Source organism: Eretmochelys imbricata, chromosome 6 (genome assembly GCF_965152235.1).
Source record: "Eretmochelys imbricata isolate rEreImb1 chromosome 6, rEreImb1.hap1, whole genome shotgun sequence".
Classification (NCBI taxonomy): Eukaryota; Metazoa; Chordata; order Testudines; family Cheloniidae; genus Eretmochelys; species Eretmochelys imbricata.
In genome coordinates, this window is record NC_135577.1 from 38194419 (window position 1) to 38212011 (window position 17593).

At 43.1% G+C, this 17593-nt stretch overlaps 1 protein-coding gene across 1 annotated transcript; it reads left to right on the top strand.

The window, feature by feature from the left end:
• Positions 1-347: 347 nt before the first annotated feature.
• RASSF10 (Ras association domain family member 10) lies at positions 348-1751 on the top strand. The gene has a single exon (XM_077820357.1). The coding sequence runs from the start codon at positions 348-350 to the stop codon at positions 1749-1751; it is 1404 nt and encodes a 467-aa protein (XP_077676483.1).
• The last annotated feature ends 15842 nt before the right edge of the window (positions 1752-17593 follow it).

The following is a 17593-nucleotide window of genomic DNA, read 5'->3' on the forward strand; positions in this document are numbered from 1 at the left end:
TTCCCTGGGCTCCTCCTGGCGGGTTACAACGGCGCGGGGAAGCAAACGCACCGAGGCGGCGAGCTGGGCGCTGAGCTGCCTCCTCTGCAGCTGAAGGCTCAGATCAGCCTCTCTCCAGGGGGAGACTTTGCATCAGTTTAGCCGCACGTCCGGTGCAGGCGGGGGGCGCTGCTTGGAGACGGGGGGGTGACTAGCTGGGGGAGAGGAGTCCTTTCCAGCCATGCCCAGGCTGGGCGGCGGGGCGATGCAGACGGGACCTTGGCTCCGTACCCAACCGTGAAGGCTCCTATGGGGGATTTCCCGTCTGCTGGGAGGCGCAGCCCCGTGGCCAGGTGGCCCCGGCCCCGATGGAGCCGGAGGAGAGGAAGATCTCGGTGTGGCTCTGCCAGGAGGAGAAGTTGATCTCAGGCCTCTCCAGACGCACCACTTGCTCGGATGTGGTGCGGGTGCTGCTGGAGGACAACAGCCAGCGGCAGCAGCTGGCCGCCCTGCAGGAGTCCGGCGGGGGGATGCTCTCGGGGCCCCCCGAGTCCTACTGCATCGTGGAGAAGTGGAGGGGCTTCGAGAGGATCCTGCCCAACAAGACGAAGATCCTGAGGCTCTGGGCTGCCTGGGGGGACGAGCAGGAGAACGTCCGCTTCGTGCTGGTCCGCAGCGAGGCGTCCCTGCCCAACACGGGGCCCCGCAGCGCGGAGGCCAGGGTGGTGCTGAGCAAGGAGCGCCCCTGCCATGGCCTCGGGGCGGCCCGGGCCAGCCTGGTGCTCACGCAGGAGAAGCAGCGGCGGGTAGTGAGAAAAGCCTTCCGGAAACTGGCCAAGATCAACAAGAAGCGGCAGCAGCCGCTGGCCAAGGAGGCGTCCTCGGCGGAGAGGATGGAGACCCTGGTGCACCTGGTGCTGTCGCAGGACCACACCATCCGCCAGCAGATCCAGCGGCTCCGGGAATTGGACCGGGAGATCGACAGGTACGAGGCTAAGGTCCACCTGGACCGCATGAAGCGGCACGGGGTGAACTACGTGCAGGACACCTACTTGGTGGGGGCCGGCGGCTGCGAGCTGGAGCCGGGCCGGGAGCTGGGGCCGGAGCCGGAGCCGGAGCCGGGCCCGGACGGGCAGCTGGAGGAGTACGCCAGGAAGTGCGAGGAGGTGCTGCAGCTGCAGGAGCAGTGGACGCGGCAGGAGGAGCTGCTGGAGCACCTGGCCGGCGAGATCCAGGAGGAGCTGAACGAGCGCTGGATGAAGCGGCGCCGGGAGGAGCTGGCCGCGGCCAAGGGCTCCAGCTCCAGCCTGTCCGAGCCCGACTGCAACACCACGGAGCTGAGCGGCGGCGCCGGCGGCGAGCTCCTTGTGGAGCAGGAGCGCGTGAAGACCCAGCTGAGCACCAGCCTCTACATCGGGCTCCGGCTGAGCACGGACTTGGAGGCGATCAAAACGGACCTGGATTACACGCAGCGCGCCCGCGAGGACAAGGAGCGGGAGCTGCAGCGCCTGCTCGAGACGCTGAACACGCTGGACGTCGCGGACACCCAGACGGCAGCTCAGATCCTCCTCCCCGAGGAGCGCGCTCCCGGCGGCCCGGCCTTACACGAGGCTGGGCTGGGGGCCCCCGTGGGCAGCTCCGACGCCTGGGAGGGCCAGGCCAGGGGGCGGCGCAAGGACTGCGAGGAGAACGATGAGGACTCGGATACAGGACTCAGCTCCATGCACAGCCAGGACTCTGACTCTGTCCCAGTCTGTGAATCGCTAATATAGCTGCCTCCTTCCTTAAGTAAAACAAGCTCAGGGACCCACCGGGAAATACAAACTTGTGCTTCCTCCTTAGCACTCTTAGAATACAACTATCTGTTTTCATATCCGCCAGAAGAGATCCTAGAGTGGACTCCTGTGATATATTTCCATTAGAACAAAAACGTGTGGGTTTTTTTTTTTTTTTTTTTGTTGTGGGTGGTCTGTCCTTTTGGGGGAGGAGGGGGACCACTTTAAAATCCAGATGCCAGTTAGTGCCATCTTATGGTAATTTATTCAAACTGATGACCAGTTATCTGGGGATAACATAAGCTAATGGTAAACTACACAGTTGAAGAATTAAACGGATTAAACCATACAATTTTGATTCTACAGACAGACTATAACTACATTTTGCTGCCTAGCGACTGTTGGAAAAGAGGTTTGTTGTCCTAGGTACTGTAAGGAAAGAGTTGGGTTGGGGGGGAACTTACACTGTAAAATGCACTCATAAAAAGTGACAGGTTTCAGAGTAACAGCCGTGTTAGTCTGTATTCGCAAAAAGAAAAGGAGTACTTGTGGCACCTTAGAGACTAACCAGTTTATTTGAGCATGAGCTTTATGTATCTGATGAAGTGAGCTGTAGCTCACGAAAGCTCATGCTCAAATAAACTGGTTAGTCTCTAAGGTGCCACAAGTACTCCTTTTCTTTTTACTCATAAAAAGGAAATACACCCAATCTAAATTTATGTGGCTTAAGTTTAAACTTGTTAAAACTAGTCGTCACCAGACACCTTTTAGTCTGTTTCCTCACTACTTTAATCTTTTAGAAAAAAACACGTTTGCATTTCATTCAGTATTGGAATTACCTTTTTCCTAAATTCCTGCCTTTTATTTCACCTCAAAGGTGTTCTTGAATGGAACCCTTAATCCTATATTGCTCCAAAGCAAATACAGTCCAGTATAGATTTCTTTGCATAGTCTTTTTGATGGAATGCTGGAACATATATTCTCTAGTTGAAACAAAAATTCAGCACCTTTATATTTCCTCAGTGTTGCAAGCCAACTGTTATGCTACAGTATTTGCCACTTAAGAATTCAGTAGGTTCCTCTTAGGCAAAAATAAAAAAAAATATTGAAAGTACAGAACTTTCAGAACTGGGTGATTGAAAAATTAGCAAACAGGACATCTGTCAGTATGTTTGACATGGATGCCAGTTTGTCCTAATCTATAAACTTTTGAAATATATTGTACTATTTTTTTGCCATAAAAAGTGATAATAAATAATTAAACTAAGAACTGAACAAACTAAACAAATATAAATTAGCATGAAGTATCAGCACTCAGCTGTGGATGATGCATGTTCCCATGCATAGATAATAGCACGTTTGTTGACAGATAATTTAAGAGAAGTTGTAAATATCAATGTTCACTAGATTAATTTAAAACAGTAATTAACACAGCCCTGTCTCTTCAAATATATTTTCTTTATCAGGTTAGTTGATGGTCTGCTGAGTTTAGTAATGGATAAAAAGTACTGCATCAGCTTAAACTACCATTTCTAATATGCAGTTCAATTCAGGCTAGCTCAGAATCTGGAGATCTGATGTCCAAGGTATAACTCAGCTTGCTACAGTACAGCTGGGTGAAATAATTTAATCTGTTATTCCAGTGAAAAGGTACAATATCAGGTGTAACATGTATTTCAGTTAACTGGACCACCAAATTTTCCTTTGCAGCTTAACCAATGTCTGGTATACTTTTACAATAACGAGTATTATTTGTGTTGAGACACAATGTTTTGTGTATGAGAGAAGTGTCACTATAATCTGTTTAATGGTAAAAGATCAGAGAATGTTCAGTAAGGTCTGATTGACAACACAACATTTTAGAAAAACTCTGACAACAGGTTATCTATGAACATTTGCTTGTAAGTTATAAGAAAGTACAAAGATAGATGTGTCATGGACCAGGATCCTCAGTCTGTGTACGTTTGTGTAGTCCAATGAACTCAGCAGAACTACACTGATTTACAAGCAGCTGATATGGGGGAGGGTGTTTTCCAAAGAGAAGTGTTGCTCTTTAACAGTATTACCATTGGGAATCATACTGAACAGCAGAAAAATAGATACAGCAGTAAATCAATTTAAAAATAAACTAGTAATATAGATGTAAGTAAAAAAGCTCTAAAATGTCCATTAATGCCATTATTATTGATAAATTATACTGAAATAAGTGGTCTTCATAACATTTTTTGAAGTCTGATTATAAAATTATGGTTTTTGTATTTTAGGTGGGCTTGGAAAATATTTGCATACCTGTTTAAAGCCTAATAAAATACTAGAAGATGAAATAAGAAAAACGAAAAGGAGTACTTGTTAGAGACTAACAAATTTATTTGAGCATAAGCTTTCGTGAGTGTCCCCAGATTGCAATTTGATCACATTCTCCATTGCCTTGCATCTTGGGAGTCATTTATCCCAGTGCAAAGTGCGTGGTAAGATTTTTATCCTCACTCTGTATGGAGTAAACAATTCTACACAGTAAAAGGAAATGGGGAATCAGACCCATCATGTCTAACATAAATAGACTGAGTTTGGAGAGGTTTGGAAATGCTCACAAATGTACATGAAGGATCTAGCCCACTTTCAGTTCAAAGAATTTTTATGAAACTAGATCTGAGGATTTTAATGGAGGTGGGGGTCAAGTCAAGAGTAGGGACTATGTGATTTTGCTGTATTGTTTTTACCATTGCAGATGAAATTGAGCAAGTGACTATAGACTGCCTCTCCAGTGAGTGGCTGATGTAAGCAGTAAACTTCTCCAGTGAGTGTCAAGTACCTTTACGCAAGTTCTCCCATTAGCCATACCAAGCAAATAAAAAGGAAACCACATTATAGAAATAAGTTGCAACAGGCCTTGAATTATTATGCTATTGATACTCACTTCAGGTATGTTGTGAGCAGGAGGCCAAAGCAGCAAAGACAGGAAATTCAAAGTTGTGCATTGAGGAGCAAATTCTGCCTATTTTTCCTGGATCTGGAGGGCCCTTTCTGCAGCAGAATTATTTCAGTTTCAGTGCACAGGGGGATACTATTCCAGAAGCCTGTGCAATCTGCACCAGAGGCATCTCAGCACACAGGGGTCATTGGAGGAACTTTAAGGCTGATGGGTCTGGATTCCCCTGTAGGGACTGGGATGTTATTGCTGTAGATGGCACTGCAGTCCTGAAGTTACGGTAGGGGCTGTAGAGATTTGCCCATGCATGCATATATTGGAATGTTCTTACATCTAAAAAAGACCACAAACATCTGCTTGATAGTGTTTAAACCATGGTATATGCAGTTGAATTGATTTCAGTTTCTATCTCTATTTGCAATTTGTATTTATGCGTATTTGCAGTTCTTTGTCTTAGAACACTATTCAAAAGTTAGTAGGAAAGAGGAAATTACTGTTTGCGCTGGATCAGGGCGCTTTTCCCTTCCCATCCTCTTTTGTGCTTGTGCATCCTCCACTGGCTACTAAAGACAAATGATGACGATGTATGGATTTGAGTGGAATTTGGCCCTAAGTGCTCAGCCAGATCACTGAATGTTGATCAAGTGTCAGTAATATAGAAGAGTATCATTCTACCACTTGCTGCCTACATTATGAGAACAGAGCCTATAGGTAAGCAGCAGGAAAAACTGCATTTATTACTACATATTGACAAAGAAGTGATAATTTTTTTACCTCTCCAAACTCAATAATCTACCGGAAAGCTCTAGATTCTGACACTTATCACTTTAGTTTTTTGTATACCATTCTCTCGAATCCCATTTTCTGTGTTCTTTCTCCCATGTTCATCTTACATGGAAGCATCAGAAGCAAGATTAAATGAAAATCTAACTCCATTAAGAACCCTGCTTTAGCTACCTCCGTTTATAGCACTGCATGGCTCCAAATAGTAAAAGCCTTATATGCTTCTCCAAAGAACTGTTCGGGGCCAAGGCCAGCTGGCCTTTCTCAGGCAAAATGTCTTTGGAAGTCAATGGGAGTCTTGCCTGAGAGAAGACTGCAGAATCAGGCCCCAAATCTGTCATCAATTTGAAGATAAGAGGCCCTGATTTAGATCACTGGTTAGCTGGTGTCACTCCACTGACTTGAATGAAATAGCACTCCCTTACATAAAATTTGAGTTGAGTAGTTTGGCTTTTAACCTTGACCTAGTTTCAGAAATCCACTACTATCAACATCATCAGAAAATGAACAAGAACTTCATGTCAAATGCAATACATTGGTAACAGTTATTTCATGTTGTGGACCTGTCAGTTTGAATACTGTAAACTAGCTGCTTTGTAGAGTTCTCTTTGAGGCCTTAATGGCAGAGAGATAATTCTTAATACAAAATGAATAACCTATTAACTATTGCACCTTGTATTACGGTAGCACTTACAAGTCCCAGCCACAGAGTCCCATTGTGCTAGGCAATGTATAGACTTACTGTAAGGCTCCCATCCCAAATAACTTGCAATCTTAGTTTAAAACAAGACATAAGAGGTGGTTGAATACGTAGGAGTGAAACAGGATAGGGTAACAGTAATGCAAGCATGTTTGTTCATAGACTGGCTGCATGCACAATGTATTTTCATGATTCATTTTTAAAACAAACTGTACCATTGTCTGGAGAGAGGTATAAGGCAAAAGTTCTTTCCAGGTATGTACTTCAGGTATGTATTCTTTTCTTTATTTGAACTGAGCTGGGAATATAATTCAGTCCACCAAAGCAGCAGCTCAGGCTGTGAAATGAAAGAACAGGTCTGGTGAGCTATGCCAGTTACCAAGTAAAATACAAGCCTTTGTGGATTCATGAAGCAGTTATCCTTTGAAGTCACTTCATATCATTGCTCCACAGAAGGCACATGAAGTTGATAAAAGAAGCATTACAAAGCACAGGGAGTCTGCAGATGGGTTCCTGCGGTTATATGAACTATTACTAAACGAACTCAGAAGCTTAACTAAGGGGGCCGGGGGAGAGAATTTAAATAAACCCAAAGCAAAACCAGGGTAAGTATATAGTATAACCAAAACATCACCCAGAAACAATAATGACTGATCTTAGAAACGTTCACCAGATAACTTATTACATTGCTTGTTTAAATGTTCCACAGCCCTTATGGCCAGGTTCTCACACCCTTCCTCACAGTGAGGAGTGCCTTCCTCCCATTGATTTCTCAAGGAGCAAGGTACTGCTCAGTGTATCAGAGTCTGGTCCTAAATTAAAGCCTTTTCAACTATTCAGGATATTATCTAAATGCCAATTTATTTCAGCTGTACCACTTGGGAAGTTTTAAGAGAGAAACTCTGATCTAAAATGATCCACAAATCCAACACCACCACTCTGAGCAGCATTTCCTTCCCTTTGTGTATTACTCTCTCTCCTCCCCTATTCCCAGCTCCCACTTACTGTGATTTATCACCCTCTGAGCCTGCAGACTACTCATATGAATAGTCCCATCCAACCCAACAATGGGACTACTCGTGCAGGATTGGGACCTTTGAGCGTAACCTACTTGAGGCAGGGGCATTTTTGTCTGTGTCACTGTAAAATAGCATACACCTATGGTGCTATACAAATATGGAGTCACAGCAGAATGATTACATCTTTGAATGCAGTATTAAGTATATGTCCTTCATATGTATACCATATCATTGGCTCATACAGTGTCTGATTTCTCCACTGCCTTTCCCCTTGTGCAGCTGTTTAAACATAACTATAGGTATGCGATAGAAATAAGTAGCCACACTGAACATGCTGCCAGCCGTTCTTTAGAGGAAATACTCTGGCAAAAGGAAGTCTTGGGTGGCAGTGTGGCCCAGTGGATTGGAATAAGGAGCTGCCTAGTCTGTTAGCTCTGCCAATGACCTATGTGATCTAGGGCAACTCATCTTTTAGGTTTGAGCTCTTTGGGACAGGAACTGTCATCTATTATATGTTTGTGCAGCACCTAGCATAATGGGACCCAACCCGGTTGTGGCATTCAGGTGCTATTGCAATAGAAAGGGAAAATAAGGCACAGAAAAAGTAGAAATTAATAATTCTCCCATCTGTAAAATGGGGATAATACCCTCCTTTGTAGGGTGCGTTGAGATCTGTGGATGAAAAGCCTGTATATAAACAGCTAAGTATTTGTGCAGTGTGATCGCCAAGATCGTATTTGCCTTAATTGCCCTTTGGAGGGTTTAGCCTTTATTGAGAATACCTATTGTTTAACTATGACTCATAGGAAGCAAGCTCTTGTATATCCAAAACCTACTGTTCATTGACTTACTAACTACAGAGTTAACGTGCCGTAACTATGTGGTTATTTAGCTTATTATTTGAAAAAGAAACTCTCTTTTTGTCAGTTAAATTGTGCTTCAAAGCAGGTTTTTGGAATACATGTTAATAGCCTTAAGGAAAATAGTTGGTGTTCAAATTTGGATAAGATATAATACCTTTGTTTTAATCTCTTAGAGCATAATTTGTACATGTAAGCAGGCTACCAGGTACGTATTTAATAATCACTGTAATCTTACAAACTTGTCATGTCAAACATTTTAACAACTTAAATCTGGAAGTGGGCCTGAATCAAAAAACAAACCTAAGCTAAGTTTGGGGAAGTCTGGATCTAGATCAAAAGTCTGTGCCCCTGGCCCATCTCTGTTTCAAATACATACTTTTTTCTACATGCTTTTAACTTGTAACATTGGGAACAAACATGACACTTTTCACAAGGTAACAAATGTTCAATGTCCTGTGTTTCTACCACCAAAATAGATTATTCTGTTTCTAGTTGCAGTTGAAAGGTCACTGCTATATGTTCTCCCCTCTTTCACAGATTCTCTTCACTCACCCTACATTGAATAAGGCTCCTACATAATTCTACTATATAATTCCTTCTCTAAGTGACTGGATGTCTCAGGAAATCACAAGTGTGTCAGTGGGTTTTAGACCGGAAACTGCCCGCATCATCTAATCCTGCCACCGCACAGTCTTTGCCTATCCTACCGGACCGGCTTCCCCGGGCCCTTTAAAGTGCCACCCGAGCCCTGCCACCGCTACCCTGGGGCTCCAGCAGCCGGGCTCGGGCAGTGATTTAAAGGGCCCAGCGCTCTGCTGCGGTAGCGGTAGCTGGAGCCCAGGGCCCTTTAAATCGCTCCTGAGCCCCGAGGCTCCCAGCTGCCTCTGCAGCTGGGAGCTCCAGGCTTGATTTAAAGGCCCCGGGGCTCCCAGCTGCAGCCTCTTCCAGTTGAGGCCCCGCCCCCGCTCAGGACTCCAACGTACGGGTAAGTCCTTTAAGTTACTTTCACCCCTGCAGGCAGTAGAGGGGCTGCCATCTGCTCTGATTCCACCATCCTCTGAAAGCACAGACCTCCAGGTCTTCTGCACCTGGGATGGCTGCTCTGGTCCTCAAAATGGTATGGTTTCAGCTAAAGTGAGCAGATGTGGAGATGCATGTGTTCTTCCAGTACTAAGGTCTGAAACATGCGCAGGTGAAGTCAATGTATTATGTATAACTGATACAAAACTTACAGAGATAACTAATGCTCCTGAGCATATGGTATTTAGATGTGAAGCCAATAAGACATTCTGACTACATGATGGTTTATTTTTGTAGGACTATTGGCTTCAAATGCAAAATGTAGCTTTAAAAAAAACCCCAGTATCTCCCAAAATGTGCTGTACGTGTTACAGCCATACAGGAACTCAGAGTCCCTACCCTGGAGAATGTACAATCTAAGATGACAAAAAATGAAGGGCGAAGGAAAGGATATAATATGCAAAAAAAAAAAACAAAAAAAAACACCTAGTCAGGACAATGGTTGGCACGTGACTTGTTAGTTTCCTTTTTGTGGGGAAGAGGGAGCAACACTAAGTTGATTTATAACACCCCCTAAAAGAGGTAGGAGTGTGGTATGTTAGAGGCAAGGAGACCAAAGCAGTGTCAGGCTAAAAGGGAAATCAAGGAGTGAGAAACAAGAGAAGTGGCTGGGAGGAAAGAAGAGGAAATGACTTAAGCAATAAGGAAGGAAAGAAATGTGGAGTTGGAGGGGGTGGGAATTAGAGGATAAAGGCAGCAAACAGAGAGAAAATATTTAAGTTTACATATGAAGTAACTAACTCCTGCACACCAACATGTCAATAAAGATCAAAGTTTGTGTTAACTATAGTTGCTCAACTGCTCCCATGCATCTAAACATCACATAGCACTCCAGAGCCAGGCATCAAACCTAAAGTACTGGAATGGTATATTAAGTAGCTTCATACCCTAGCCAGGTGAACAGGAACAGGAACGTTGCAGGCCCATGGTCTTGCTTGGGTTGCCATCCACCCAGATGAATCAGTAATTGGGATGCTTTGCAATATGGTAACATAGTGGAAAATCTAAGGAAGGATCATCACTCTAAGTTGCCTTGCTCTCTTGCATTTGGCTCAGATCCTTGATTTTACACAAATAGAGGGTTTTTAAATAATGTGTTTCTCTAAATGATATACTTGTATCTTAGCTTTTTCCCCTAAATAGCTGCTTTCTTGGGGTGTTGAGAGTTGCATTGATGACGTTATGCTACCCTAACCCTTCTGCCTAAATGCAGTACCAGGCACAGTGACATTTAATAAACTAAACAGAACATTTAGCTTTTTGATGATCTTTCTGAATTTAATATTAAAGATTAAGGTAAAAGCAAATCCAGCCCAATTACTTAATTTGACAGAGATTATTTTGTAAAACATACATGATGAAATCTCTAAGTATGTTTTGCAAAATAGTTTCTGTAAAGAGAGCCAAGTAGGCTGGATTTCAACTCTAGTTGTTTAAGGTCTTCTATCGTGTGTCACTGAAGTGATTCACCTTTAAATCACTTACTCTGGTTAATGGTCACAATTACCATGTTCTGATTATATTAATTAGATCTGCACTTAAATCCTCTTTGCATTTTACCTCAACAACCACTCCCTTAATTACTAACTCCTATAGTTTTAGAATGATGAAGGGTTTTTTTTGTTTTTGCACCTTTGTGGAATACATATTTCACTTAATTTCTGTTTTTTCCCCTTAAAATTTCCCAAACTATTTTTTTTTTTTTTGCAATCCTTCCCACACGTTTCATCTGTCAAACCAATATAAGGGTAAGGCTGCCAGTCTGCGTCTGGAAGCCACCCTCAGCCCCTGCTCACTTGTGACTTCTCACTGTTCTGTTGGCTGGTGTTCACATCAGAGAAATCCTTCTAACATTAGCATTTTGGGCTTTTTCTTTCATATATGGACGTGGGAAACATGCATACCTTCACATTCCTTTGAGTGCCAGAGATGTGCAACCAGATACTGGGGCCCAGATTCTCAGCTGGTGTAAATAAATACAGTGCCACAATTTGGCCCAGGATATCTAAGCTCCTTCATAAAAGGGGTCAAATATAGTTCATGTGGAAGCAGGCACAAATCCATAGACTTTAACAGAGCTGCACCCACTTACACCAGGACTGAAATGGTCCATTTTCAAATAGTGATCAGCTCTGTTCTTATTTCTACCAGGGTAGCACCTTGGGGCTGTACAAAAAAGAGTGGGGTCCCATTGTGCTAAGCATTGGACAAACACATAGCAACAGACAGTTCCTGCTCCAAGATTTTACAATATAAATAGACAAGACAGAAAGAGGGAAAGAAGAGAAAGGCACAGAGATGTGAAGTGACCTGCCCCCAGTCATACAGTGAGTGAGTGGCAAACGGAATAGAGGCCAGGTCTCCTGCCTCCCTATTCACTGGCCCACACTCTCAAATTTCATAATGGTACCAAACCTACAGTTGTGTGCTATGAGTGGTTATAGTTTAAGGTAGATTTGATACATCTGAATAGTAGTGCCATTATCAGCAGCTGTTACTGTAAATCCTCTTTAGTTCTCTACTTCCTGGCTAGCTACATGGTCTTGTCAACAATTTGGATATCTATAGGAGAGAACATAAAATGTTTTCAAACATCTGTTCACTCCATATTCAGATCCAGGGTCAATGAACAACTGGCCATATGGCAACACCACAAGTGCTATATGAAGTATTGTAATCAAATTTTATTCAGGACATCAGAAGCTCATCTTGTTCCTGATGGAGCACTGCTACCTGTGGAAACTCACCGGTCTCAACCGTTACTCTAGTGTTTGCTGAACACACCAAAAGGCAAAATTCTGTGATTAATTAGAGTAGTATAAATCCTGAGAAACTCCACAGAAAACAGAGCAGACTTTGGCTGAATACTGATAATGAAACTCAAATGAGCACAAAAAATACTAACAAGCAAGTGTGACAGGGCAAGGCCAGATGGCTATAGAAAAGTAGTGGGAGATAGATATATTCATTCCAGGCTAAACAAATCTCTGGTACCAGGATAAGTGAAATGGCAGCTGCTCCAGGTCAATTAAGACACCTGGGGCCAATTAAGAACTTTCCAGAAAGCAGGGAGAAGGCTAGGTTGATTGAGACACCTGAAGCCAATCAGGGGCTGGCTGAAACTAGTTAAAAGCCTCCCAGTTAGGTGGGTGTGCATGTCAGGAGTTGTGGGAGGAAGTTGTGCTGTTGGAGAGGCTGTGTAGTACACACCATATCAGGCACAAGGAAGGAGGCCCTGAGGTAAAGGTGAAGTGGAGCTTGAGGAAGTGAGGGCTGCTGTGGGGGAAGTAGCCCAGGGAATTGTACATGTCATGTTTCTAAAAGGTCAGCTACCATAGATGATACTATTAGGGTCCCTGGGCTGGAGCCTGGAGTAAAGCGTGGACCTGGGCTTCCCCCCCACACCTTTGCCCCCTGATTAATCACTGAGACTGGGAGACAACAGAGACTGTGCAAGGAAGGATAACTTCTCACCTCCCTCGCTGGCTTATGATGAAAATGGCTCAGTAGACTGTGACCCTTGTCCCTAGAGAGAGAAGGGTTATGTGCAGGGTCACAGCGAGCCTCTGAGGCTAGTGAAATCCCCCAGGAAACGCGAGACCCACGGAGGCAAGGACAGAGCTTTGTCACACAAGCCAAACTATTACACTAGGGAAAACCCCTTCATGGGCAGTGAATTCATTTTGTGCATTATATTGTGTCTGTATGAGAGACTACAGCCAATTGGAAAAATTCTGATGAAACATTACTTCCACTGAAATTTGTTGAAATGGAACTGTTTTGTGGAGATGGTTCAATTTCAGCAAAGCTTCTCCAGAAACCAGGCAGATTTCAAAGTCTGCCTGCCAGGCCTGGTTTTCTGCCAGCTCACCTGCCTATTTCTTTGGCAGCGCGGCTCTCAGGTCTGGCAGCCAGTGCTGTAGACTATCCCAGGGCTCGGGTTCCATTCCCTTTTATGGAGAATTTTGAAATGTCTTGTTTCCAAATTAAAAAATATTGGAATCTTCCATGAAAGGAAAAGACCTTTCTCTGCCCCATCCTACTAGAGAATTTTACCAAAAAAAGGTGGGTGGGTGGTGGCATGCAGGGAGTGGGGGAGAGTGTTTCTGGTAAAGTTTCCAAGTGTAGACATGGCCTTAGGAGAAAATCCTGCCCCTTTTGTGGTGTGGTTCTGCTGGAGAAGGGGCGGCAGTGTGGGGGAAACATTGTCAGCACAAAGCTCCGTTCTTGGCATACTAATACACAGTGGATAGCATTTGCTGTTGTATATAAGCACCACCACCATGAAACAGAGGCTGTGTGTGGAGGTAGTTTAGGGTTCCAATGGCAGTGCAGCCTCAGAAGGAGGATTCTTTCCTCCAGTTAAACAGTCCCCAGCCTACCTACTTGAATTAAGGATCTGAGCCCTAATCATATTAAACCTAATGCTGCTAAAATGAATAGCATCATTGCAGAGAATTGTAACTGAAACAATAGGCTTGATTACACTCATGTGCAGTGCCAGGAAAGAACAACCATGCAAACAACAGAGCGAGGTTCCTAAAGATTGCAGGCACTACAGGCCCCCAAGAGGTACAAGTCCACTGAAGTCAGGGGGCTGACAACTGCTTAGTGTACCAGTGAATAGCTTCATGTATTCACACAGTATCTTAACTCTGCTTATTAAAATTCTTCATTCAAAGAATAGTGTAAGATTAATTGTGGAGAACTTTTAAAACATGAAGAGTTACCTGAAAAGAGAGAAATGCATATAAAGTCCAGCTTTGCTTGATGTTCAGGAACAACAAAGGTATAAAAAGGGGCATTAGCTTTGTCTCTTGTAGATCAACAAATACATATGAATTTATGACAGGTTTCAGAGTAACAGCCGTGTTAGTCTGTATTCGCAAAAAGAAAAGGAGTACTTGTGGCACCTTAGAGACTAACCAATTTATTTGAGCATGAGCTTTCGTGAGCTACAGCTCACTTCATCAGATGCATACCGTGGAAACTGCAGCAGACTTTATATATACACAGAGAATATGAAACAATACCTCCTCCCACCCCACTGTCCTGCTGGTAATAGCTTATCTAAGTCATTATGCAAGGTAGCCTATTTCCTCTTGTTTTTTCCTACCCCCCCTCCCCCAGATGTTCTGGTTTAACTTGGATTTAAACTTGGAGAGTGGTCAGTTTGGATGAGCTATTACCAGCAGGAGAGTGAGTTTGTGTGTGTATGGGGGTGGGTTTTTGGAGGGGGGTGAGGGAGCGAGAGAACCTGGATTTGTGCAGGAAATGGCCTAACTTGATTATCATGCACATTGTGTAAAGAGTTATCACTTTGGATGGGCTATCACCAGCAGGAGAGTGAATTTGTGTGGGGGGGGGTGGAGGGTGAGAAAACCTGGATTTGTGCTGGAAATGGCCTAACCTGATGATTACTTTAGATAAGCTATTACCAGCAGGACAGTGGGGTGGGAGGAGGTATTGTTTCATATTCTCTGTGTATATATAAAGTCTGCTGCAGTTTCCACGGTATGCATCTGATGAAGTGAGCTGTAGCTCACGAAAGCTCATGCTCAAATAAATTGGTTAGTCTCTAAGGTGCCACAAGTACTCCTTTTCTTTATATGTATTTATGTTTGAAGAAATATCAAATAACAACTTACATCATCTTAAATAGCTCTTGGGAAAAAGGCACAAGGGTAGCAAATCTTATTTTCAATACTTCTCTTCTGATCAGGATGAGTGATACAATCCTATTTATTATGTAACACAACCTGACAATTATTGTATGTATTGTGTTATCACATAGGACCCTCTCCTGTACCACCACCCCATTCTGAAGAACAGTATGTCGAACACAGAACAAAACAACGGTCCCTGCCCCAACATCTTATATATAACATACACAGCATGACCTCCTTACACAGTTATACATCAAACCTGAGACAATTCAGTTTATTTAAACCTCTGATGATCAAAGACATGAATAAAGGGACCTAAACATAGCATCTTACCCTGCAAGACTTTTAGATATTGAGTCCTGTGTGGTGAGCACTTATAGGAGCATGCTCCAGAGTTATATGGTATGGGCAGGGGGAAAACTAATAGGAGCCATAGAAGAGTAATGTAAATGGAATTTGTATATTAATATTAACCTTATTTTATTATGACATAGGAAAAGGGCATGTTTAAACTAACCTATTACTTTGCCCCTTTTGGATTGTTTCCCACAGCAGGCAGGGATACCAGGCAAAATAGATTACATTTATCTGAAAAAGAATATTTCCTTTGGAGGAAAATAACTTCTTTTCCCTGTGCTACACTATGAAGGAGCAAAATCCTCACAGCCAAGCATTTGATTTATGACTACAGCTTGTAGAAAAGAAAGTGGTCATTGCAATTTTTACAACCAGCTAAAATACAGAATTAGGGCTTTTGTAAAATCTTCCTGAAAAAAAGTTATTTCATGTAAACATGCACACAAGTAGATAAATTCATTGAATATTTAATTGAGCACAGCAGCCATAATGATAAATATTATTTACTACTTAATTCATGAAGCAAAATAACTAAAATCCTGCTCAGAATTGTGAGTAGATGAGCTAATACACATGAAACAAAGCTTTATTGCTATGTTTTCTTTAAACCTGGCAGATGTTCAGGGCTTCTTTACTTTTTCTAAAGATTCTCTTTGCATGTGAATGTACATGTCAGATTGGTGAAACAGGCTTCCAAATTATTTTACAATTCTCAACAAATTATTCTATCAGTGTAGTCTATGTGATTAGAGTTAATCACAAGCACCTCCAATAAAGGCTAACTATGGTTGAATAAAAAGATTAATCTCTCTTCCTGACCCATTATATGAAGTGTGAATATTATTTAGACATCAGACAATAAAAAGTATGTCAATGAAGGACAAACACACATTAAAATTACTAAAAGGAGAAATTAAGTTAATTTTGGTGCAGAATGTTTGTAAGTAATGTGTAATCAGAGTCTTCTGTTAATTAAGCCATCTATTATGTTCTCTGGTAAATCTAGTCCAAACATGTGCAAACACAAAAATCTAAAAGAATCCAAATGCCTTTGGCATTCAAATAGAAGCAACTTTTTAGTACATTATCACTGGCAAAAAATATATTGTTTTTTCCCCTGAAGGGTATAAAGTGCAGATGAGCAATCCACAGTAAATTTCACTAATAGCAATAAGGGCCAAATTCCAATCTAAGGTATGCATGTTAAAATTCCACTGACATTGAGTGTCACCAATGTATATCTGATTGCAGAATCTATCCATACATGAATTCTTTAAACATTTGTAGACATTCTAAATGTTAATGAGAAGTCTACTGCTCATTTGTCACTCTTTACTGAGCCACACCTATGCCTCAAACTGATATCTTCTGAGCTGACATACAGTAGCAGAGTTCTCCTACTTTGTTAGGAATTAATCTACTTTAGAATATTACAGAACAATGGTCCAAGTGACTGCATTCAAACCTCTTTCCTTATGCTCAGCCAATATCCCACCATGTGCAGTGTTGAGTCTAAATGTGGCCCCAGTCCTACCAAGGGATTTGCTTGAGCCAACCATTATGTCAGCACCAAGTGTCAGATTCCAAAGTGACTCTACCCTCAAACTGCAGGATTGGGGCCTGGTGGGGGGTGGGGCTATGAGTTAAAGTTTCAAAAGTGCCTAAATCCCATTTTTAAACACTTATATCCATAGCACCCTAGCATGTCCTGGGCTTACAAGCTCTACTTTAGTCCCAAGCCTGACCAAGGCCCCAGCCCCATGCAGAGCCACTGCATGAGGCAGTCACGAGGCTTCATACAAGTGCCCAACTAACCACTTTGTCTGAGGAAACTGTGTTGATGCTAAATTCTCAGGAAAAGGAAGATCACCCCAACTCCTGCCCTCTCAGGGGTCAGGAGCACCAACCACCCCATGTCAGTTTGATTTCCACCAAAGGAAATCTAACCTAATCTAATCAGCAACACAGATGCCACTAGTCTCAAGCTTAGCTGACCTACCTCACCAATGACCAAGATTCTGACCTTATCAGCTCCCAGCATCAAGGAGGTATACACCAATGGGATTCAATAGTCAAAGGCAGTTGGCAAGTGATGCCCTCCTGCTTCAACATCCAATCCCTGGCTCAGCGGGAAGAAAGCTCTTGTATTCTACCAACGTCTTTGATCAGGCAACAACCACGAGTCTGTTTGTGCCTCACCTACTGTAAAAGCAGGTCACCCAATACCAGCACAGATGACAGAATTGCCTCCTTAGTGTAGGCAGCTCCATTTAGCTCAAATGATTGGCTTCATTTCCTGTCCACATCCATATTCTGTAAGCAGAAAGATGATGAAGTTGGATGAGTTTGAGCAGGGGCTGATACTGGAGCTAGCAGATCCAGGGGCATCTGCAATGACCTGCTGACAATACTGCATTTTGGAGTGGGGGCCCTCAAAAGAGG